This window comes from Argiope bruennichi, chromosome 3 (assembly GCF_947563725.1).
Source record: "Argiope bruennichi chromosome 3, qqArgBrue1.1, whole genome shotgun sequence".
Lineage (NCBI taxonomy): Eukaryota > Metazoa > Arthropoda > Arachnida > Araneae > Araneidae > Argiope > Argiope bruennichi.
In genome coordinates this window covers 103,499,078-103,526,278 of record NC_079153.1, presented here as the reverse complement: position 1 = coordinate 103,526,278, position 27,201 = coordinate 103,499,078, and the positions used below count along the sequence as shown (strand labels likewise).

Genomic DNA, 27,201 nt, shown 5'->3' with positions numbered 1-27,201 from the left:
TCTTCAAGCTGAAATTTATATCTGATGATATCTTGAAACATGTTTTTCGATTCGATTGGTCCTGATGTAACTAGAGCATTATTACATTTGTATTTCATCACATTTCCTTATGTTCCATATCAACCCGAAGTATCTAACTATTTTGATGAAGAATATGATTATATTATTGGTATGTAATATTCAGTTTTATTTTTAATTAAATTTAAAAATTTATCAGTAGCAGAATCTTAGTTTTAAACTTTGTATCTGATAAAATTCTATAATTTAAGAGCCTTAATGTCCAATTTTCTGAATAAATTGCATTTAAATTTCTTTATTTTAACTTCGATTTATTTTACCATTTTTAGTAAACAGTTTTTATTGTGGAATAGACTGAATTTAATATAAATGAATTCCAAACTGTGGATCATAAGCTAAGAAAATATATTTTATAAACATTTTATTCAATTTAAACTAAATGATAAGATAATGATAATAATAAATAAATATTTATAATATTAATAGATAATTATTTATAACAATAAATAATAGATAAAATAGATAATAGATAAATATAAATAATAATAATAATAATAGATAATAGAGAAACAGATGATAATAATATATAAAATGATAAGAAAATAATAAGATAAGATTAATAATAGAGATGATAATAGTAGATAAATAGATGATAATAATAAATAAAAATGATAAGATTAATAAATGAAATGATAAATAAATGATAATAAATTTAAAATAAGTGAGGCTGATACTCGATTTGAGAAGATAATGATTGCAAAAATTAGTAATAATAATAAATAATAATAGATAGATATCTCTATTGTCAAAGTAATTAATACTTATTTTTTTAAATGTGAAGTAAAGGTATTCATTTTAACCTCAGCTGCATCTACCTAAACTGTCATAAAAATTTATTTTTTGTTCCTTAATTGTGAATAACATTCTTTCCTTTCAGTTTATAAATCCTACAAACCGGAATGAAACGTACAAAATAATGTTGAATTAAGAGAATCATTTTAATGCTATGAATCAAGATTAATGATTAAAGGTAGGAATCTTAAGAGCTTATTTCGGTTTAAAGAGGCTTCCAAAGGGAATATGGTTTTTTTTTTCTTTTGTAAGTTGAATATCTTTCTCAAACACCTCAAAACGTTTATCGAAGAGTTTCAAAAATCAATTATAATGTAAAAAATACAACAACCCAAGTTCCGAAAACTATCCTTCTTAGAGTTATCGTTTTCAAAAATAGGCAAATATCTCTTTAAAAATTGATTTTTGAACTCAAATAGAAATAAAGTAAGGAGATTTTTTGAACCACAGAATTTGACATTTTTGACAATTACAGCACTTTCTGATTCCATTACAAGGAAGCAAAAGTACATGAATGGATTAACAGGAAATATTGAAGTGAATAAATATTTAAATTGTTGGGTTTTTTCAGTTGGAGGCGGGTCTGCCGGTTCCGTTCTCGCCTCTCGTCTCTCTGAAGATCCTTGTGTGAAGATCCTATTACTGGAAGCCGGTGGTGACGTAGATTCCCTTACAGAAATACCAGTGGCTGCTTTTCTAACCCAGTTGACGGATAATGATTGGAAGTACTTATCGGCACCGCAGATAAACGCCGGAGGCGGATATCCAACCAGGGTATTGATTAAAAATTTATTTCATTGATTTAAAATTGCATTTAGTCCTATTCCATATGCTTTCATTTAACTTGACTAATTTCGTATTTGTTGAAATGAGATTTTACAATTGCTCTAAAGTTCTGAAGTTTTGTATATTTTTGGGTCCATCAATTGGAATAGAATATTTGAATATTTTCGTTATAAATGGTCGATTAATCGATTATTGTAATATAATTACATTTTAAATATGTGCGAGTAATATTTTTGGTAATGACTTTGAAAAAGGACTGTAAAAGATTACGTAATTTTTTTAATAGGGAATTACATAAATATAATACAGAAAATTAACTAATATTTTATAAATTAGATTTAAAAAATAAAAATATTTTCCTCGTAGGTCAGGTTTTGTATTCGTCATCAGACCGAAATTCAAAATTACAAATTAATCCCAATAATACTCTTGTGTTGTTTCTAAATGAAACTTTAATATAACTTAAATTATGTTATAAAGCTTTTTAATACATCAAGTTAAACTACTTAATTAATAAATTTCTTTGCATTTTTTTTTCAAATAATGACATTCTGGCTTTTGTCCTTCTTTTCTAGTTCAAATTTAAGTTATTTTTATGTTTTTGTTTCTTAATTCTTTCACTAATAATATTATCAAGCATACTAAATTTTATTGGCAATAAAAAGAAAAAAATCATATTTTGTCATGTTGCCATTTTTTTCTCGTTTTGTCTCTGGAAATGAACAATGAAATCTTATTTAAATGAACAAATTCTATTTTAAAATAAATTTTTAACAAAAAAAAACTATTTTCTAAAAGGCAAAAGAAATTGCTTAACTACTAAATATAAAATATCAGAATGAAATCGTATTTAAGTTGAATCTAAATTTCAATCTTGACAATCATTTCTGTAAATTGTTTTAGAATGAAAATCAATCAATTACTTATTTTAAAATTATTTCTGATTACTATTAGGATAATATTTTGAAATTTGTGAAACTTTTTCTATATCTTTAAATGTGGGTTTAAAGCCTGTGCCCATAAAAAAATTTAATGGCAAAATAGTAATGATAATAATAGCAAAATTTAATCTTTCAAAATTCAATAACAATAAATTCAATAATATTTAGTTTATCCAATTGCTTTTATAAATTAAGACCATTTCTTATTTGAAATTTATCTTACTTATTTGATCTACAATTGCTTATTTTATCTGAAAATTTTCTTACAGATGTATAAAAATAATCTTCGTTTGCAAACAAATATCAAATCATATAGTACAATATTTTCTCAAATTATAATCGGTGCTCCCTAATCTTTGAATTTAGTTTTCAAGGGTATAATAATCAATTACTTCCTGTGTTTGTAATCTGGATTGCTTTGATATAATTTGTATAAACAGTAATGATTAGTTCTAAAATCTACGAAGATTCTAGGCATTGTGCATAACAACTATTGCTAATCAAGTTCTAAAATCTACGAAGATTCTAGGCATTGTGGATAACAACTATTTTTAATCAATCTTCTCAACAGAATTCAGATCTTTTATTCATAATAAAACAGCCATGAAAAAATTCTTTTTTAAAGCTACACAATAGCAGTTATATGCAGTCTGTTTTATGTTATGCTATTGTTATTATAATAGAACCTGCATCATAAATTGTTTAAAGAGCAACATGGGCTCTCTAAGTTTTCTACATTTTATAATAGAATATCAAATCAGAATATTTCATAGTTAATAAGTAGCATTTCTGAATTTTTTTTCAATATAGAATAAACATGATGCCACATTTTCATTAATGGGTCATTTTATTTTTTCAGTTTGTTTAAAAATGCACGGTAGTAAAAAAAACAAAAACAATAAATAATTTCAAAATTATACGTCAGTAATTTTGTTACTTTCTTTAAACGGACCTTTTTTCCAGTGGCAGATAGTTTATTAAGCATTTGCCTAAGATTTCTGAGCTAAAAGGGAGCCGCGGCTCGTCAACAAAAATCATTTATTTTCCCAATTATTTAATAAGCAATTTTGTCAAAATACAAATTCAACAAATTATAAAATATTAGGATAATTTTAACACTTTATCAAGTACATTCGTTCATATTCCTATGGATATCGTGACATTCAGTTAGTTATTAGAATATTTATTAACATCAATAATCTGCTTTCATAATGTGTGTGCAAATGTAGACGCATTGCCTGACGTTTTAATATAGGAATCAATACAAATACATTTTCATAAAGTTAATAAAATAAAAAATATTTGAAGTAAAACAGTGACATATTAAAAATTTACTGAAATGTGAAATTAAATTGATCATTTTATTAAATAATGGACCTCATAATGAGCCCAGCTTACGGTTGCAAAAAATATTAATTCGCCACTGATTCCTCCAGATTTTCATCAATCAACAATTTTAATTAATAAATTTTATTTTCTTCTGGCATGAAGGACAGCGTGCCATAATTAATAGTGAGAAATGAGTTGAGTATGACGAATCAATTTAGTCGATTCAATCTGATCTTTTTATTCCGATATAGCTGCTACTGCAATAGGAAACAGGGTTGTAATTCGCTTGAAACTCTTATTTTTGTCGTGCATCTTATTTATGTAGAGTGGAAATTTATGTTTAGTTATTCAGTTGTTGTTAAAGATGAAAAGTTATAAATTTACTAAGGTTTAATAAACTTCTAGGAGACACAAATTAAAACTTGATTATGGAAAAATTATATTACCCAGGCATCATAAAACAGAGGGGCATTGAAGAGGCAAAATTTTATCTACAGCTTCCATCCCCATAGTCCAATATAAATGAATGAATGCTGATTCTGAAGACATACCATTTGAAATCCAATTTAAAAAACAGGAAATCGATGTAAAATACCGAAGAAGATTCGACATATCTGTAAAATATTATTTGAGATTTAAATTGCAAATGTACAAATATCAATTAATGCACCTGTCTTAGAACTAAAAAAAATAAACTTAAGGCAGTAAAACCTCCTTATAAATCAACGAAGTACCAACACAGTAGTAGTAGGAGCCTTAAATGTATTTAATACAAATAAAATAAAACCTTTTTGTAAACGAAAAGGGAATGACAAAAATCAAAAATTTATCTATAAAAAACAAAAACATGTTGACTTCATATGAATTGCATCTATCGAATAATAACAATAGAAACAGTCGAAATCGTGAGACTAAATAATGACTGCTTCCGTAGTTAAGATTACCAATACAAACAATACAGAAAATACGATGTTTTATTTTCAGGAAAGCATGAAAGAGAATATCAAAAAGTTGAAATGGATTATCAAAGCAGTTATTGTTTAAGAATCCCTTCTTCCAATTCAAAAATATTAATAAAAATAAGCTTTAATCAAAATGGAAATCAACCAGAAAATTGCCCACGAAAAAGCACAAATTCCTACATATACTTGCTTTATACTTCGATTAATAGTAAAAAAACATTTAAATAACCATTGATTGGCTCAGTACTCCCTCCACTTACATATCTTCTGCAGAAAAAGCTTTATGATAATAACAATGTTTAAAATTGTTGTGGTTGGGGGAAAGAAAACCAGCAAAATCCCTTTGATTATGGAGATTTTTAAATTAATTTTTTATTTCTAATTAATCAAGAGTTTGGCACAGTTTGCGAGACTTAAACCTGAAGAGTTAAATATTGAGAAAATTTCTCAAAATTTCTCTCTTGAGAAAATATCTCATTTTTCTATATGAGAATATAAACTCAAGAAGAATCAAAGAAAAAAATTACGAAACATTATTTTTATAATAAAATTTTTTATTCATACCAATTTCGTCATACAAATCATCAGAAGAAGTGTTGGAATAAGGTATTGCCCATGATTAAAATATTAATTTTACAAGCCAAATGTTTCTCTATTTTTACAGCGATTCCCAGTGCCTAGAGGAAAAGGTCTAGGAGGTTCTAGCCTTTTAAACTGCATGTTGTATGTGAGGGGTTGTAAGGCAGATTATGATAATTGGGCTCAAAATGGAGCAACGGGCTGGTCATGGGATGATGTCTATCCATATTTCCTGAAAGCAGAAAATAATACTGACCCAGAAATTGCAAACAATGGTAAGTAAAGCAATTTGAAACTTCAGAAGCATTGTTCTACATATGACTTGCAAAATAATTTTCTTTCACTTCTCCAAAAAAGACACAATTTAAAACGATGTTATATTATAATTCTTGTTTCTATTAGTTATTATTATTACAGTTAATTTGCCGTTAGACCTAACAGATACATATGAAGCAATATAAATGCCATGTTTTCAACTTTTTGTAACTTCAAATGATGTCACTTTTAATATAATTAATGTGTTTTTTGTTCATCAAATATTCGGATATTTTATTTTTGTCTATGAGCTTTAATGCTATTCTGACGCAGACAAATATTTAGAATCATATATTTAGCCGCTAGTCAATACTGAAAACATAATTTGTGATAAACAATTTTTATTCATTATGTTTTTGCATATAAATTCTTAAGTAAAAATTGTCACTTCAGTCCCATATTCTATGATTAATAATAAATATGTTTAAAAAAAAAAACAAAGAAATTTGAAAATGTCCAGATAAAAATATTAAAGCAGATAATATTAGTCTATATTCATAATAGAACCTGAAGTTGGAAATTAAAACAGCCTACAGAGGTATTTCAAGAAAAATAGAAAAATCATATTATAATAAATTAAAAATAGAAATTAACAATACAAAAAATGTATATATAGTATAGTGCAACAACAGTATTGAATGAATATCAAAGAGGTAAATTTCGTGCAGTAAATCCTTTGAATACCTATTTTGTATGCAAAACATTAATTCTATTTCTCCCTATTTGCTTTGTATCTATCATAATGGATACATCTCTGAATGTTTTGCCTGGAGTTGTGTTATGTTAAAATAAATTTGTATTTCATTGAGATTGTATAGATATAGAGCATTCATTTTTTTTCTCAAATAACTGGTAAAGAGTACTCAAAACCGTTTGTCTATTGCGATTTTTACCATATATTGTTACGAAGATCCAAAGAATAATAAATTAACACTGTATCAAGTTTATTAACTCTAAACTCGTAACATGCAGACGAAGAAATGACTCCACTGTTTGTGGAACTCCGAATTTATACCTTTACAGGATAATATAGAATTATAAAGAAAGTTATAAAAAGTTCTAGAACATTAACAAATGAAAAATAAGTAATTTGAATTAAAATTCAACCTTTAATGTAATGCGACTTGGCTGGGATTCGAACACCCGACCTTGTGCTTTGCAAGTGCGTACTTTACCTCTGAGCCACGCTGAGTATACGCAGACCTTCTTTTTGCGACAATATTATATTATTAAAGAAAAACCTGCATTGTTTACTCAACTTATGCACAAGGACTAAAAAATAAAAATGTCTGAAACAGTGAAGTAAGGCTTCTGAATCTTCAACTACCTGATAAAGGTTACATATGAATTAAGCATTTCAGTGTAATTTTATCTATGTTATAGGCTATCATTCGACAAGTGGTTACTTAACAGTGAGTACTCCCCCAGAAAACAATGCTTTCAAAGACGCTATTGCCGCATCAGCTCAAGAAGTGGGTTACGAATACAGAGATATCAATGGAGAAAGACATACAGGTATGCAAATAATACCAATTAAGTCTTAGAAGACTAAGTTTTAATTATCTTTATAGACGTTTAAACAATTGTAGATTAATGCAGCAATATATGAAAAAAAAAAACAATTTTCAAAATATATAATTTTTTGAAGCATCTATTATAACATCATTATGTTACAATTTATGTATTCATAAATGTATATTCTTGTTGGAAATTCATCAGGTTCTCGGTTTCAATTTAAAAAATAGGAATTAGTTTAATTTTTAAAGGTTCAAGAAGCCTTCTAATAACCAAATTATCAGCATTTGTCAATGTGTATACCAATGTGTATGAGCTGGAAAATAAATAGCATGTTACATGATTCAACATTTTCTAATAACTCAAATATAAAATTTATTTACATGATATTACGACAATAAAGAAAATACATATTATAAAATATATTTAGAAGTGTATACTATATATAATCACTGAACAGATATGCATAAATAAATGTCTGATACAAACTGGGCAGCCTAAATAAATACGTGGTTTCTCGAATAAATTACAATCATTCTTAATAATTATAAAATAGTATTCAATAACTCAAGAATAAAAATAATACTGAATTGAAAAGAATCCAAATTCATTAGGATTTTGCCAGTAACGCAGTAACCTATCCTTCCGGGCCAACAGAAATGGTTTTGTCTAAAGCATACAATTACACGGACAATTGACAGATATGGACTCCATTTTCGATGACATAACCGCCAGATTTCCAAATTGTGTTTCTATCATACGACCACATTATACACAAAGAATGACAAAATTCAAACATATATTCCGAGGGTTTTAACAACGAGTAACGCTCTTAACTTCTAAGAGCTTGCAACTATAAATAACTTTTAATACGAAACTACTTCTTTATGATAAAACAGTTATTTTTGCGCTGAGGGGGGTAACATTGAAGCAAAATAATAGTAAACAAAGAAATTCAGTATTTGAGGTAAAGAATAAAGAGAAGAAGTTTAATGACCAAAACACTCAAGGACTATTCGCCTTCAAGAAAAAAAAAATATTCGACTAATTTCCATAAACAGCATGTTCATGCTCAGCAGCTTCTCTATTTAACGTTAAGTCAAGACCATTTATTTCCTAAAACACACCAACCTGGAACACTAAAAAAAGTGGCATATGGGGGGAAAATTATGCACATAAATACATGCAAACTATAATTTAGCTCACAAAATAAAGGGAAATATGCATCTATGATTTGCTCATATGAACCGATGGGAAGCGGATTGTGGTTCAAAAAAATAGAGCATCATAATAGGCAGATTTAAAATACTATTTTTTACTCTTAAAATACCTTCAAACACCAATAAATCAACTTTCATATAGCTGTGTTCCCAGCGATGGCTAATCATTTGAAGAATACTAAAATGTTTATCTGTAAAAAAATACCATCTAACCCTTTAAAGGGCCGTTTTTAACTAGTCATATAATGTTAAAATATTTTTGACTTGAAATTAGAATAAGAAAAGGGATTCATTTAGCTTATTAGATAAATTTAATTTGATTAATTAATAATTAAGTAACGAATCAAGACACATCATTTTGTGTGATATAAAGAAGTGAAACATCTAAGTTTCTGTCTTTCTAAAAAAATTTCTCAGAACTTATGCCAACCTACATAATTTCATAGAAAGATTCATATATTTGGTGGGAAGCATACTTCCCACGGCCCTAGAAAAGGTTAAGAACACAAGTCAACCTTTAACTATCCAAAACATTTTATTTGTGATGTCTGAAATAATTTTGAGATAATTACCGTCTTATGTTTTTCTCGATAAATTACTTTTAACAAAAGAAAACGAATATGTATTAAAGTAGATAAGGTTACATCGGGGAAATGTGAAAAAAATCCAGGAATCATAAAATAATGAAAGAGAAAAAATAAAAGAAAATTCAATACAACAAAATTGGACTTCGACTTGAAGGAGCAGTCGACCGAGCGTCAAAGAAAACAACTTTCTGCTTTTGATCTAGTACTCAACGATTATGGGTGACTGAATTTTGATACTTTTCAGAGGGAACTGGTGTGTAATCATGGGACTCTAAACATCTCCTGCTATTGATTCATTTTCTGCAGTCTTTCTCCGTTTTTACAGTTATTATTTTCATTTTCGTTGTTCGCCGAATAATCAGAGCGAAAAAGTAACTAAATGTTTTTAAAATTATATAAACAAGCTAAAATATATATTATATAAACAAGCTTTAAAATAGCATAGCCATCTGCACTTTATTAAAATTTAATGAGCAATTATTTCAGACCATGAAATTCATTTCTTTAATTATTTTTTCGCTTTTTTTTTAATACATTTCCGCACTTCTAAAGCATAAAGTACTAAAATTCTCCTTTAAATCTGCATCAATAATATAAATTTTTCCAATACCTTCCCCTTTCCTCTCAGTCCACAAATAATATTTTATAATTACGATAAAACAAACGATTACCGGAACAATTCATTTTTGCTTGCTCGATGGTCAAACTTCTCAAAATAACTGGTAAATAGTTATCACACATAAATGACAGATGAAGTTGCATTTATTCTGCGAGAACCAAATATTATGCTTCATTGTTTACGTGTTGCTTAAAGTCAAATATAAGGTAATGTTCACACGAAGCCAATTATTGCTCGCAATGAAAGACTACGCCTACCTCAGGAAGAACACGTGAACTCAATGGCCAATAGGTGCCCCAATGAGAGAATTATTTACCATTGTCCCATTGAAGTCGTGTGATTTTCCTCAGGTAAGCGAGATCTTCCGTTGCGTGTAATAGCTGGCTTCATGTGATTGCTGCTTAAGAATGATAAAGAAAAAAAAAAGCTTTTCTTTTATCTTTCACAAAATTGACAAAAATCTGAATATGATCAGTATAAAAAATAAGCAGAAATTATGCAAAATATATTCAACTTGAAATTACTATGCGGCTTTAAAATCAGGAGAAATTTCTTCCTATTTTATAATTCGCTAAAAATAGACTGTTGACAGCAATTCTTTTTGTAGGGTTCGCAAAAGTTCAGGGAACTATAAGAGATGGCAGAAGATGTAGTACAGCTAAAGCGTACCTTGTACCTGCAGAAAACAGAGATAATCTGCACATTGTCAACGAAGCTTTTGTTCTAAAAGTAAGTATTACAAAACATTAAATCAAGACTACATTTCCTTTAAATTAACCATTTTTTTACATTTGCTTATTTTCTTATGCATGCATATACACGTTATAGTGAGAAACCAAAATTGGATTCTCTGGTTAATGTTGGAACCTTAGTCCGGCGAATATCGAATGGTGAGAATGTAAATTCTGATATTCACCAAAGAACATTACCTAAATATCAGTTTTTCACTGTAACATATACACACATATTATATATATCAGATCGCATGGTGCACAGGTTATGCATCGATTTAGTGGGACGAAACAATATTTCAAAGAGAGATGTTCCCACAGCAAAAAAAATATATGTTACTCAATAAAATAATTTAAGGTTTTGTCAGTGACTTAATATGGAATTTAGCTATTGAAAAACTGCTTTGGATGGGGAAAAAATCTCATATATATTTGAGCAAAGACAGTTAAATTCTGTTTTTTTTTCTGTCTTGATTGTAAAATTGGATAACATTTTAGGATATATTTTCTCATACTATGTATTCTTTTAAATAAGTCAAATTTAATATCGGCGAGAATCGCATATATTTAAGTTAAAGCTTTATAATTTTTTTTAAGAGAGACATTAAATTTTTATTTATATGCAAGTTCGGATTCATGGTGAAAAGTTCTTCACTGATCTCTCATCCTTCGTTTATATAATGTTTCAAATGTATTTGAAAAAAGACTACCCAAGCGCACGACATTTATAATAGCCTAAATCAAAAGATGCATTTCATCTACTCATTTACAAAGGGAATGGCTTTTTCTACAAAATTGTGTATAGTGTTTTTGTTAGGTATATTATATAACAGAAGACGAGCTAAAAGTTGAATTCTATCTCATTTAATTCTTGATAATTTTCAAACAAAACAAAACCTTGTTACAAATAAAAAAATTTGTAAAATGTTTTCATTGCTTTCAGTACAATTTTAGGATATCGAGCACAGTAGAAATTCTTTTTATTTTTGCTTTCCAAAGGATAATTTAAGCAAAAGATTGAAACTTATATCTGATACCCGTAATTTCGGTCAAAGTGGACTGAAGTGAATTATAGATTAAGCCACACGCTTAAAATAAAACAAAGCATATTTGTCAATATTTCAGCCGTCATTATTTTTGACATTTTTACTGCCATGTTTCTGAGAAACTGAACAAATTATACACCATTACGTCAAATATAATCTTCTCCATAAACGTTTTTCAAATTCCTTACTTTCTGCACATATATTGCCGGGATTTTGGAAACTTAATGCTTATTCTCTACGATTAAAAGTACACTCATGTTCAAAATTAAGGTCACAAACATAAAATCTGCGAAAAAGGAAAAACTATCCACTGTCTTGCCATGAAATTTGGCACAGAGGTACACTACAATGGAAGAAAGAATATAGACACATAACAACATGGAAAAGATTTTAATTGAGAGTTAAGAAACAAGGTATATCAAAAAGATTATGAATCAGAGATAAAGCCTTTATCTCGGGAAAAGCCTGCCTAATATGGAGTGTGTCCACCGTGGACTGCTATACAGGCTTCACAACGAGTTTTAATACTGTTTATGAGGATGTCAATAAATGCTTGGGGCAACAAAGCCCATTCTTCCAAAAGCGTGGCTTTTAACTCTTGGAGGGTATTAGGAAGGGGGTTACGCTGTGAAATGGCTCTTCCCATACCATCCAAAACATGTTCGATAGGATTGTGATCAGGAGACGTCAAGGGCCAGTCCATACGTCGAATACCCTCTTTCCCAAGAAAATCATCAACGATCTGGGCTCTGTGTGGACACGCGTTATCGTCCATAAACATGAAGTCTGGGCCAAAAGCACCCCTGAACAATCTTACGTAACCTACAAGGATCTCATCCCTATAGCGATGTGCATTGACAGTACCCGCATCGAAGACGTGCAGTGGTTTACGACTACCCGACATTATGCCACCCCAGACAAGGATTCCTCTGCCACCAAATCTGTCGATTTCTTTTACGTAGGAGGGATGATAGCGAGCTCCTCGCTCTCTCCAGATGAAGATTTGACGAGTGTCACTCTGTGTGGTAAATCTCAACTCATCACTGAAACAAACACGCCCCCATTCTTGCTGTGTCCAAGACTGATGTGTTCGGCCCCACAACAACTGGGCTTTTCTGCTGGATGTAGTCAAAGGGACGCACTCAACTGGTCGCCGGGCATAAAGGGCCCTCTCTGCCAGACGTCTGTATACTGTTTGTCTGGAAATTCTTACTCCAGACGCAGCAGCAAGGTCACGAGTAAGTTGAGGAATCGTTGTCATGCCGTCGCGCGCTTAATGCCAAATAGCGATCCTGAGCAGGCGTTGTTGCTCTGTAACAGCCTTGGTCGGCCTTCCTGGTTACAGTACCACTTGTTTGGAATTGATTCCACAACCTGGATAATACTTTCGGTGCCACTTGTAACCATCGAGCCACCTCCGCTTGAGACTGCCCAGCTTCAGGCCTGCCAACGGCTCTCCATCTCAAGGAATCGTCTAAACGATTATGAGACTCATTCTCACTGGAAACAGGTCAATTTTTTTGTTTTAATGCAATATTCACAAAATTGCAGGCCAAACTCCCAGATGCCTAAGCGGTCTAATTTCAGTAGTTCCTCAAAAACTAATGCTAAACAACATTTTTTCCCATTACAAAGGTTAATATCATGTTACCGGTCCTTCACAATATATAAAATATAATTTGTTTAAATTTTACTGGTAGCCATTTAGAATTACTTTGAAAAGCCTTTTTGTGACCTTAATTTTGGACATGAGTGTACAATAATTGTACAACAGAGTACAAAGCTGAGAGTATACTTCTTTTAGTCCTTTGAAAGACGGAGATTATTTATTTCGTTTTCTTTTAAGTTCCAAATCAGAAGCATATTTTATTAAACAGCATTCAAGGTAGATTTCTTACGATTTTTGAAATATTCTTAAACAACAAAAATTATGGTTATTTACATTAAAAGCTAATTTTTTATAATCTTAAAGCTGTAAGATTAAAATAATTGGTCTTTCGAAGATTTAGTTGAGCATCGTTTTTTCATTTCAAATAGTTTTCGAAACAAGACTGCTAGAGGTCATGTCACTTTCATCTATTATTAGATCTAATGTCTTTTTATCTTTTATTAGATCTAGTACAGCTGCCATGGGAAATGTTTGAACAGTTTGCTGCAAAATCAAATTAATATTATTGTTGAAACTTCTTTCTTCGTCTAGGTTCTTATCAATAAAAATAAAGAAGCTTATGGAGTCAGGTTTAAAAAAGATGGCGATGTTTATGATATAAGAGCCCGAAAAGAAGTTATTATGAGTGCTGGATCCATCAATTCACCACAAATACTTATGCTTTCAGGAATTGGACCAAGAGCACATTTGGAGAATTTGGGAGTAAGTAAATCAGATCAATTGCTTTATAGATCAATGAAATTTAGTTCAGGATATACAAAAATACTCAATTTTGTATATCCTGGATAATTATACAATAATTTGAATTTTGTACAATAACTTTTAGAAAAGAGTCGTATAAAAAATAACTTGTACAGGAAATTTCTATCACATTTGTTCCGCTCCAATATGAACGTGGTAAGGTCTAGGCTTCAGAACAGCAGGGTTTCAAGTTCGAAACCCAATTACATCGCAGAACCATCATGTAAACGAGTCTGGTGCACGTTAAATCCGTCAGGGCCAAACGTGATGCAGGTGGTGTGGTATGGAAGTTTAGAGAGGGGGTGCGAGATCAGGTGTCGCCCTCGTTATCTAATAGTGGTTCATAATTTCGAAGTCAGTCCCAAATTAGCCCTAGTGTTGCTTTAAAACGTGACGTTAATATAATTAAACCAAACCAATCTTATACAGCAGCAGGTAAATAAAAAAAATATCAAAATTTTCACAATGCTAATCAATTTTATGTACTAAGTAAATGAGCATTATTTCAACTCATTAGATAATTTTTACATCAAAATTTCAATGTGATCTGTAGTGAAAAATCAATTGCACATTTATTGCATATATAGCATGAAATAAATCTCATAATTAAATGAAAATATTTATGTTCTCTGAAACTAAAGTAAAATCATTTAGGAAAGTACACTATATGCAGTCAGATGTGTTGTTTTTTTCCCCGAAATTGACCCAGTAAAAATTAAATTCAAATTCATGTTCTACTGAAAAGTAGGATTCATGAGTACATTTAGGGAACCGACTAGTAATTAATGAAGAAAATAATCCTGGCTACTCGTTTCGTAAAAAAATTTAACGATTTGAAAACTTTCAATTATAATTATATTTAAGGTGGGCAATGGTTGAATGCAATTCTGCAAAAATAGTATGCATTTTCGGGATTATGTAAAGGCTTTTCTTAAAGAATTCTTATTTTATTTTCATATAAATTGCTTTGTATATCTTGTAAATTATGAATTATGAGTTGCTGTGAAATTGGCTATGATGGAAATTCTTTCTGTTATGCTACGACTGATGCAAAAAAAAAAAAAAAAAAAAAAAAAATGCATTTGATCAAAACGAACAAATACGAACGAATGGAGCCTGAGCATAACATTCAATGTGTTTTCGAACTAGAGGCTCAAAATTGTGCTTTTACACAAACACAACTATAAAGATGAGAATACTTTACAACTCAGAGGAAATCATTTAAAGTATTTTCCAAAAAAATCCTGTACCTTATCAAAGGAATTCATGAGGAAATACTTATCATTTAACCATTGAATATTAAATAATAAGTGTTAATTAATTTATTTATTTTAGCATTAATTTACATACTGGATTGTAAGGCACTGTGTATATTTCCTTAGATTTCTATTCCATTTACTTGCAAATTATCAATGATGTGTAAAGAGTAAAAATCGATTATGTGCTGCTTATATGCTTATTGTCCTGCGATCAAATTTTATATCAATTGAATGAATAAACCCCTTAATTAATTTTAAAACGAAAATTAAATTTCATGCTAAATTAAAATCGTCTGAGCTGAAAATAATATTTAGTCAATTGCGATATTATAATGGCAATTAGAGCTGGAGTTTCATGAAAAGTATTAATGCATAGTCCCTCGAAAAAATAGACGCTGCAAATTGACTATGAGAATTTTACAACTTTTAATAACATTTTGGAAACTATTTAGAATATTAGTACAGATTTTTTTGATTTCCGACATTTTAGTACATCAGCTTGTCTCAGAGGTAAATATTTTAATGTTACAATTATTTTTTTCCTACATTCAAGTTTAAAAATTCATTTAAAAATAACAAAATTGTGTTATACATTTATTTCAAGATTCAATGAAATAGGATAATTTTCTTTAAGTGAGTGAAAACATTTTTAAAAAGTATGTAATAATAGTTTCCGAAATATTGTCGAAGTTCATAAGACTCATTTAACATTGGAAGCGTCATTTCTCATAACTCTATAACTCACGAAAGCATCATCAGAATTTCATAAAATGTTATCGAAGGGTTACTTTCACGAGGACAAATCGATTCAGCAAAAAGATTAGCCGTAAGGGAACATTTCAAGAGAGTAGTTAATTAACTCGGTTAATCAGTTTGTTGTTTGGAACCAACCTGTCTTCTCGAGTCATTTACATAAACATCAATTTTGTGAAAAAATGCAATAATAAATAAAAATTTACAGATATGTCCTATTTTTTTTTATTTATTTATTCAACTATACATAGAAAATCCATTATTTGTGTATTCTGATACAGATTTTTCCAACAACTGTTAAAATAAAAACATTTTCATATGTTTATTTTTTCAGATTAAAGTTATTGCCGATCTTCCTGTTGGTAATAATTTACATGATCATGTTGGAAATATAATGTTGAACTTCGAAGCCGAACACGCAAAGCCTACCTTCCTAAGGAGGGCTATGTCACCCAGCAACCTGTTCGCATATAGATTTAAGGAAACAGGTAAAAATGCTTTAATAATCCTATATTTCATAATGTTTTACACAATATATCCAGGATAAGGTTATTCACGAACTGGGTAAGATTAAATACTGTTAAGTACTTGCAATATTATAGTTCCAAAGGACCCTTTAATCAACGGGTCGAGGTGGCCTGGTAGTAAGATCTTGGCTTCAGAACTGGAGAGTTTCAGGCTCGATACCCGATTCCACAGCAAACCGTCGTGTAAGCGGATCTGGTGCACGCTAAATCCGTCGGGGCCAAACGTCCTCCCACTGGTGTGGTGTAGAAGTTTGGAGAGAAGAGTGCACGCTCAGGTGTCGTCCTGGTCATCTGACAATGGTTCAAAATTTCGAGATCCGTCCCAAAATAGCCCTAGTTTGCTTTAAAATGAGACGCTAATATAACTAAACGAAACTAAACTAAACCCTTTTATCAACCATTTATGAAACCCTTTACTATTAAATCCTTTACATTACATGCATATATATAGTATAATATCCGGAAGACCAAGCTTCTCTAGGCATTTTTTAAAACTGTTTTTTAGGGGGGAGGATATTTAGATATGAATCACATACTGATTACATATAAATATTTTTCAATCTTACCTACATATGAATTGATCTTATAAATAAAAAAAAATCATGGATGCACTTAGTTTAGCATGCTATTCGGAACAATCTGCTATAATACAATATTCATTTGACAGTCTATCTATCATTTCTTATATTTTTGAACTTACACTCAGTTTTATCATGATGAAACTCGAGATGGTGCTATATAACATTGTCAGCATGACAAGAGATAGAAAAAGGCTCTATTAGTTAACTATAACAAATATGTGTATGTGTAAAATTGCGTGTGAATATTTCAGGAAAGATACCTATATAGATAAATTAAAAAAGCAAATCCTTATCTAAATCTAAAATTTGATGCAAATCGTTAGCGCCATTTCCGAAAGACATGAAATAAATAAATTTATTATATTATATTATATTATATTATATTATATTATATAATATATATATATATATATATATATATATATATATATATATATATATATATATATATATATATATACAATAATCACTCGTTTAAAGTTATAAAATAAATTTTTTATCTTATAATTTCATGAGAATTGATTTCAGCTCTTAGAGTTTAAAATAATTTAAAGTTAAAGATATTTTTAGGTAAAAAAATATACATTACATGACTACATTATACATTAAAAAATTTCATGACTTTGTAATATAATCTAATTATTCTATCAGACAATTTGTAAAGATTATTGATTAATAAGTTAATAATTAGTGCATGCTGATCTGCCAGCCAATTTTGAAATATGAAAATCTATATAAAAATAATATTGTAAAATCTAAACGTTATTTAATTTCAATTTAAAAATTTCCGAATATGTGGTTCTTATAAATTCAATGAAAGCATTATAATAATTTGGAAAGATGGATCATAAATGAAATACTAAAGATGTGGAACAGCAAGGCAATTGTGGAACAGCGAGGCAATTAATAATCCGTTTCTATTTAAATGTTATCACATATTCAAAGATTACCACTTATGGATTTCTGTGCAATTTTAGAGGGAATTTAGAAATAGTTCGGTGATTACGAAATAAATAATTTAATGGGAGTTATCCAAAAAGAACCGAATGCTCCAAAAAGATTCTTAGAGGAAATAAAATTTTTGAAAAATATTCCATTTTAATTCGTATTTACATTTACATTACGAGGTTACATTCACACGGTTGTTCGTATTTACATTACAAGGTTACATTCACACGGTTATTCGTATTCCCATTTACATTACAAGGTTCCATTCACACGGTTATTCGTATTCCCATTTACATTACAAGGTTACATTCACACGGTTATTCGTATTCACATTTACATTACATGGTTACATTCACACGGTTATTCGTATTTGCATTTACATTACAAGGTTACATTCACACGGTTATTCGTATTCGCATTTACATTACAAGGTTACATTCACACTGTTATTCGTATTCACATTTGCATTTATAAGGTAACATTAAAAAATAATATGACAGAAAATTTAAATTATGCATGCCCCTTGGATACAGATAGATAAGAACTTATGTATTTAAAAATTGCTGAGTGTTAAACGATGAATTAAAAAAGAAAGTAATTGGAATAATACGACAGAATTTTAAATTGTTTTCTATTTGAAATTAATATTAAAAAATTAATACTTTCTTTTATTTGATGATTGGTTTCCTATTACAGGCGCGGACATCAGTCTTTCTGGCGTTGAAGGAATGGCTTTCTTGAATACCAAGTATAATGAAGAGTCCAATTTGGATTGGCCAGATGTACAAATTCATTTCGTTTCTGGTTCACCAGCAACTGACTTCACTCAAAGCTTTAAAGAAAGCGTTGGAATGCCTGAAGAGGTAAATAAATATGTTGGAATTGGAATATAAGAAACAAATATGAAAATCATCAAATATAGGGTGCCTATAATTAAATGATGGTATTTTAAAGTATCCACAGAAGAAACTATAGTTCAAAAAGTTATGAAATCAAGTATCGGACATAATAAAAGAATGGAAAAATTTGAGCTGATAAAAAGTTTGGTTCAAAATTTCGCCACCAAAGGACGTTCTTTTAATTAGTTATACATTTTCATACAATAATTTCAAAAAATTACAACAAAACTTATTCTAAATAACCACTAGCAATTTCAGCTAATATATGTAATCGTAAGATAAAATGCTTCACATTTGATCGCAGTGGAAATGCTGCCAGGCCATGAAGAAGATCCGATAAAAGTTCTTGAATTATCAGGCTTAAAAAGTATTTCAAGTGCCCGAACGCCATCCACAAAACACCGGTTATTTTCGAACAGATTATCTAATTCTTGAGGTGTCTCTATGAAACATACATTACTACGAATGTTAATAACTTTAAATAATGATGTGGAAATCGCATATAATTTTATAGATAAAGTATAAGATGTTCAAAAAATATTTTTACACTTTAAATAATTATTAATTAAAAGAAACAAGAAGGTATGCATGATATTGTATTCAATATAAAAGGCATTTAAGCTCATTTGCAGTGCCAGCCCTCTGGAGTTGCGAAACAGGAAATTCCACAGTTCAGACTGGGTTCCCGAACGAGCTGGGCCAAGAGATAGATGCTCCTCTACTAACCAAGAAACGAAATTCACTTATCTATTATTGTTCACATTTACCTCCTGGTACGCAAGGGTATTATCTAATATTGCAATTGTAATATGCTTTAATAATTTGATTAGTATTAATCAAATCATAATTTGATATATTGTGATTCACAATAAGCTGCTTAAAAACACCAATCTACTTCATTTTACAAAGCTAGAGACAAAAGGTATAATTTTTCTCATATAATTTTATATCATTAGAGCATTAAAATAAGCATATCATTAGATCAACCTTTTGGATCTACAAGGTCAATATGATTGATGTCATGGCAAAATTTTATATGCCATCTGAAATCAGTTGCACCAATCACAAACTGTCAATTTCCATTATGTATAGTCCAAAATTTATGCTATTATTGATTTAAATTCGCTGAAATTGATATTATCTTTGGGTGTCAAGCGATATTGAAACAACAATTACAATATAGAGGATTTAATGTAATGCAGTAAGATAAAATATTTTCATTTAAACAATCATTTATTGAACTTTTTAACGATTTATTGTATTAAAAGGGTATCTGTTTATCTCTTTGCAAAATTTTTCAATGCATTTTTAAAAGTGCAGTAAGAGTACTCACATATTGACTTTTCAACATCTTCATTCATCATGTAATCTCATCTGTAGTGTTTTCATTTATGCATTGTTTTGTGATTCTGGCTTATTTTGGGACTTACTGCCGTATTTGTCAGTACAAAATTTTTAAAATTCTGTAAAGATTTATTTTTGTATTTATAATTAATTTTGGATTTTGCAGGTATACGAGAAAGTATACGTACCTTACCTTGGAAAGAATACTTTCACCTTCTTCCCTGTTCTTCTGAGACCTAAAAGTAGAGGAACTCTTCGACTAAATTCAACTAATCCAGATGAATATCCTCTGATTGATTTCAATCTTTTTGATGACGAAAGCGACTTGGATAAAGTAGTTGACGGTGAGTTGTTTTCATTCAAGTAATTTTTGATATTTGTACTATTTTTCTGATGATTTATCTGCTAAGAAATTATTTATTTTCAAGATTATTTATATTATAATTTTATTATTATCCTTGATAAAATTATAATTAAAATTTTGTACAACTTCTTAAGTGTTTATACTTATTCAAAGCACAGAAAAAATCCTAATATATCTTTTTTTCTTACGTTCTTTCTTCAAGTATATTCAGTTCAATTTTGACGTCTTTCTGATAAGTGGCTCTTTTTTATAACATTTTGAATGGGGACTTCAATTATAATCACCCTGTATATATTCCATTATAATGATTTTATTATTCAGAATAATCTCTAGAATAAAAATGTTTTTAAATATAACTTTTATGAAGTTTCGACCTTCGTTTTTTTTTTTTTTCATTTAATATTTATAATGAGTTGAAAGTGTTTAAATTATAATCCGATAAGTTTTAAAATGTCATTAAATTTTATACTTTCCATTTAAATTATATTATTTCTCCTTGCATCAAATTGTTAACATACTTTGATAAGTTTAGAAATGACAAAGTTGTCATAAGTATTAAATTTTTCTGTTTGATTTCTTTCAGTTATGAAGCAATGCATAAACCTCGTAACAAATACAAATGCTTTTAAGAAAATCGGAGCCAAGATGTTCACGATTAAAGCACCTGCTTGTGAGGAGCACGAAATTTATTCTGATGAGTACCTCAGATGTGTCGCCAGGAATTACCCTTTCAACATTTACCATCCTTCTGGTACTTGCAAAATGGGCGCTGCTGGTGATGATACAACTGTCGTGGATCCTCAGTTAAAGTAAAGTTATAAAAAAGAACATTCTCATTCATATATATTGCTCATATGATGAGCCTCAATCGGGGCAAGAATGAGATTTTATAGTATGGCTTTGATCTCATCCAGCATTATTCTGAAACTGGTAGATTAAATGAGCTTTATATTAAATCACCCGCACAGATAAGCAATCTTCTGAAGCTTTATCTACTAGTGAATGACAATTATGAATAAATTTCCCCTGAAAGCAATATTGCATTTAAACAGAGCATGCAGTGATTTACATGAGCTTCATATAAAATCATCCGCACAGTTGTGCAATCTGTTGAAGGTTTTTTTCGACTAGCAAATGTCAAATATGAATTAATTCCCTCTGAAACTTCGCCAGGAAAGCAAAATTGCATCTACACGGATAATGCTTTTCTGTTGCAATTATGATTATGTTTCTGACAATTTTTAAATGTGTATTAAATGAGAGATGGTAAATTAGCGAAATATGTTAATCATTTAAGAATAAAGGGAAAAAAGCGACTTTTGAACATAGTTTAATAGACGGAATATATCACCACAGTACAGAGGCTATGTTATTTTGCTTTATATTAGTTTTAAAATGTCGAGAAAAGTTTATAAAAGAAATCTATCACCACAATACAAAGGCTATGTTAATTTTCATTAAATAAATTTTAAAATGTCGAGAAAAATTTAATAGACAAAATCTATCATCACAATACAGAGGCTATGTTATTTTGCTTTATATTAGTTTTTAAATGTCGAGAAAAATTTTTGAACTTCAATACAAATTGAAGAAAATAGGCCTATCCATTTATGCTCAAAAATTTATTTTATTCAATGGCAAACGTTTACGCACCAAGCAAGAAAATTAAAATTAAATCTTAATAATAGAAAGTAAATAATGAATTAAAAACAATAGCAAGTAAATAATAAACTAAACACTAAACCGTTTTAAATTCAATAGTAAAATTTGAATTAATTTTCCATTATTTTATAAATCATATGATAAATGATGGCTTACGATGCAATATGATGATAGTAACACTAGCTAATTCATATTTTAAGAAACCGTTACTTGTCTTTTTAATTATTGCACATTAAATTAGTGTTTCTTCGTTATTGATAGCACTTCATTAGAGAAGTTCACCAAACAGCGATTAAAAATTAAAACTCAATTCTATAAATTGACCTTAAAACTAGTAGCTCAGTTGTTCATGATGATTATTCTCCTAATGATTTGTTGCTGGTGATCATTCTTCTAATTCCATTGCTCATGAAATTAGATGAATAATCATCAGGAGCAAAATGAATCAAATACATGTTTTCATAGCATTAAAAGATTCCCATTTTCAAGTTTCCTTTATCCTTGATACATTTTGAGAAATATAGGCGTTAAAATAGAGATCAAATTTACTACAATGCTAATACAATAACAATTAAAATACAACTACAATAACAATTGTTGCTTACATTGCTAAAAAGGTGTCTTGAGGGTATGTATTTGCAGTAGTTCGTTCTATATAAGATTCACAAATAAATAAATTTTCTTCTTAGGTATTTATAGAATTTAGTGTTCATTGCATTGATATCCAAAATTCAATATTTTAAAAACAGGATTTAAAACTATTTGGAATCTTTCTTTGGCCTAAAGGATAGTCAAATTTAATATAACATTACTCACCTCTGAAATCTCTTTAATGTCTTTTAATTTAAACAAATTTAAATCTTCAGATTCTTGATATAGTCTTATACAGAATGAGTTTCTTTCATAAGCTGCCACCTCCTAAAGTCATCTTTAATTTGATCTGCCGACAAGAATTCCACTATATTTTTTAAATTAATAATGACATCGGGAAAAGTAGATTCAGCATAAAAGAAATAAGTCCCAAGAGGAGAAAATACGGCGTAATTGATATAAAACGTAGGTAATACTTCTAATTCCAATTGAAAACTTCGAATAAAAAATAATAATAAGTATAAAAATAATTTTACGAAGATGAATTTTCATTGCAACCTACCACTTTATTCGATTTTTTTTTAAGTTCATTGTTAAAAAGTAAATCAAAAGTAATCATCGATCTCTAAACCATGCATTACAACCTTTATATCACTGATTCTATTTACGACTATCAGTCGTTTTTAAATTTTATTTTTTTAACAAAAATTTTTATAAGACTTTCATAAAAAGTCTCACAATTTTTTGGGTCCGTACGATTTATAGATTTAGATTCAAATGAATCAGTACAAAATATTCATTCTAATGTCTAAAAGTTTTCAATTACATTTTAATGTATACTTTTTTTTTACTTTTAGGGTAAAGGGCATCAAGAATCTTCGCGTTATAGACGCATCTGTTTTGCCAAATATTCCTACAGGAAATACGAATGCTCCGGTCATCATGATAGCTGAAAAGGCATCTGATATGATCAAGAATGATAATCCTGACAGGACGAGATGTTTCCGGGGAGACGATGCCAGAATAAAGAGGAATCGATGGAAGAGAAAATAGTCTTATGAAACTGTTTTAAAATTTTTGACAGAAAAATAAATACAGTTCAAAGCAATAAATCGAATGCAAAGATTATCACCTGTGATTTCATTCTTTCTAAGCTACAATTTTATAAACACATTTCTTTTATTTTTCAGTCCTACATAACTAAACGATAAAGATGAGCCTGGTTTGTAGGACGTTGTATTCGCATCCCTTGGGTTGTAAGTTCGAACCCCACCGGCCGAAGATTCCCCGTGTATGTGGTGGCTGGTGCATGCACAAATATGTCGTGGCCACAAAGTTCTCCATGTAGAGACAATACCACTAGGGGTACAGTTTCAGAGATGATTGTTCTCTGATTCAGGTTCAAATTACGATCTGTGGATGAGTGAATGAAATAAATACATGAATGAAGTCCGCCCCGTAAATAGGGTTGTGAATCATGAGTAGCTAAGACGTACTCTTGGATCTAGTTGGCGCTACTGAAACAAGAGACGCTCTCTCGGCTTAAAATCTTTGACTTCTTCAGCCGGCTTGCCTATGACAAGTATCGTAAGAAACAACACAACAACGATATATATGAATATACAAATTGAGAATTAATAAGCAAAAGTTAGTTTCATCAGATTTCTAATTTTAAAACCGATTTTATGAGGAAAATCTTATCTATTTAATTAATTGTAAAATAAACAATTTTTTTTCTCTTCAATTATGATCTGAAATATTTTTTTTTTTTAAATATTATCAAAAAACCTGTTATTCATTATTTTTCCTTAAATGAAGACAAATGGAAGAATCAGAAATTCGGTAGGCCATGATATAAAATTGGAGTTACAATTTATTTAGGATACAGCCTTAGCACATAGATAAGTCAAATCCATTACAAAACTAATTTTTGAAGGATTAAAATGAAAAAAAAATAGTAGCCATTGGAAAAAAATTGCAATTCTTCTTGAATTACGTGTGGTAGTGCATCGTCAAAATAGGAAAGATGGAAATGAGAAAAATTAGATACATAATATTTGTATTCGAAGGTTTTACACAATTTTTTGTTTACATCTCGCATTAATACATATTTACATCATCTAATACATAAGTAGATGCATGTTTCCATCACCCACATATACTTATGTTAACTTAACATTGAAAGAAAAAGAATTCAGATTAAGAATTATCCAACGCTTACACACTTTTCATGTATTATAATAAATGTACTGTAATTGTTCATGTATTGTATAACTTTCATGCATTTTTTTCATGTTTTTAAAAAAGAATCAAAGAACAAAGACTTCCTTCTTATTTCATTCTGATACTTTTTATATAACCTGAAATGCTTTGTGTTGGCAAAGATGACATTTCTTAACCATTTTGCTAACTGACTTACTAAGAAAAAGCTTTTGACATTCTGGACACTTACACATTTTCGATGACAATATAGTATTTTATTAATTTCAGAAAGTTCTAGGCGATTAACTCCATTCATTAAATTAAATTTACATCCATATTCGTGCCACCTGATAGTAAATATCGGAAGGAATCGATTTCAAGATTCCAGAATATTTGAAATATGGAAATGTGAATGAAAGCCTGAAAAGTATAAAGTAATTAAAATTATAAAATAATCACTATCATACTGATAAGAGTTTTAAAAGTACTGATTTCATGTTTAAAAAATAAACGAGGAATTAATTAGATATTACGAATCTTCTTGCAGGTGTTTCTTCATTAGAGCCATGTATACTGTGCAGTAGTCAGAAATCAAATAATACGGTGTATATTCACATATAAAGAGAAGCCGAAATGAAATTAATAACGCATTTAAACAATACCTTCATTACTAAGATAATACAATTCAAAAGATAAACCTAAAGATAATTCAAATTTTAGTTTGTCGAATAATGAAACTTTGTATAAAAAGAATTGCTCATTAAATATCCAACCAAGTTTGATTATATTTTGTTTGTGAGCGAATTTTATTTTTCGACAGACATTTTATAATTGACAATAAGTTAATAAACACTTTAAAATCTCGCTTTTAAAATAAATAAATATACATTACAACAGACTGATTAAGTTTACAAAACTTTTTGTTTATTTCAAAAGAATTTTCAGATATGGTGGAAAGAGAAATTTTATCAACAATAAGTCAAAAACGTTTTAAGGAAAACTTCCTTAAAAAAATACAAATCAATAATGACGGCAGATGGCAGCACGAAGAAAAGCTTTTTTTCTCCACTTGCCAACATTCAGTTTTTGGATAGTTGTGGCAATTCATTATTGCGAAATCTGTCAGCTACGTTAGCAGTCAAACTATTTTCATGCCAGTGAAATTTGGATTCCTAGTGTTATTCATGTGCATTTAGAATGAATATCTTTAATCGAATAAACCAAATATAAAAAATCGAGACACTAAATCAAATTTGTGTTTTAATCAAATTTAACTTGATAATTTTTCATCTTTCTGCATAGTGTTTGTATCATTGGCGCTGATAACATTTGTTCTTTTCTTCTGAGTGGATATTTTCTACTCAAAAATTACAAATTTTGATTATTTAAATACAAGTATATAAACTTGTGCAGTTTATTATTGTTTGCTTTTATAAAAATTGCACATCAAAGTTTGAACACCCCATCCTCAAAGATACAGCATCATACTGTATCATTGATCACAATGTAAGGTTTCTTTAGAAAATTACTAAAAATGGTAAAATTAAAGGTTAAAAATTTTGTAATTTTAAAATATGTAATAAAAGCAAAATTAAAGATCAGCATTTCCAACAAAACCGGAACTTACATACGAAGCCAATAAACAATAGATATTGAAAATCGACCATAAGTACAACTCTCTCCCTTACTTGATCTGAATAAGTTCGAAAACATTACTCTTGTAATTAAAACGAATGTAACCAATTAAATTGCTTTAAAAATACTGCAAAAATGAAACACTGAGACCTTCTCATATTTATCTACCTTTACCTAGAGGACCGCGGTGGTCTGGTGGTAAGGTCTCGGCTTCGGAACCTGGAGGGATTCAGGTTCGTGACCCGATTCCACCAAAGAACCGTCGTGTAAGCGGGTCTGGTGCATGTTAAGCCAGTCCAGGCAAAACGTCCACCAAGCTGGTGTGGTGTGGAGAGGAGGGTGCAAGCTTAGCTGCCGTCCTCGTCATCTGACTACGGTTCAAAATTATGAGGTCCGCCCCAAAATAGCTGCAGTGTTGCTTTAAAACGGGACGTTAATATAACTAAACCAAACTATTTTTACCTATTTAATAATAGGGCTCTGCTAACAGCTGCTTAAAAGTAAAGATTGGTATGGCATGAAATAT

General features: G+C 29.5%; 1 protein-coding gene across 1 annotated transcript; it reads left to right on the top strand.

Moving 5' to 3' along the window:
* On the top strand, window positions 1-23,952 carry LOC129963251 (L-sorbose 1-dehydrogenase-like). The gene is made up of 11 exons (XM_056077488.1): window positions 1-169; window positions 1,442-1,644; window positions 5,553-5,742; window positions 7,166-7,297; window positions 10,331-10,452; window positions 13,701-13,871; window positions 16,257-16,410; window positions 18,675-18,841; window positions 20,388-20,565; window positions 21,169-21,394; window positions 23,696-23,952. Exons 1-11 carry the CDS (start codon window positions 40-42, stop codon window positions 23,889-23,891), a joined length of 1,869 nt encoding a protein of 622 aa, XP_055933463.1. The 5' UTR covers window positions 1-39; the 3' UTR covers window positions 23,892-23,952.
* The last annotated feature ends 3,249 nt before the right edge of the window (window positions 23,953-27,201 follow it).

What these genes read in the sequence shown, in the direction of transcription:
- LOC129963251 (XM_056077488.1), top strand. Translation starts at nt 40, where the DNA reads ATGTTTTTCGATTCGATTGGTCCTGATGTAACTAGAGCATTATTACAT. An exon ending in ACGAAGCTTTTGTTCTAAAA is followed by an intron (nt 10,453 to 13,700) that starts GTAAGTATTACA and finishes TTCTTCGTCTAG; the next exon opens with GTTCTTATCAATAAAAATAA. An exon ending in GTCGTGGATCCTCAGTTAAA is followed by an intron (nt 21,395 to 23,695) that starts GTAAAGTTATAA and finishes TTTTACTTTTAG; the next exon opens with GGTAAAGGGCATCAAGAATC.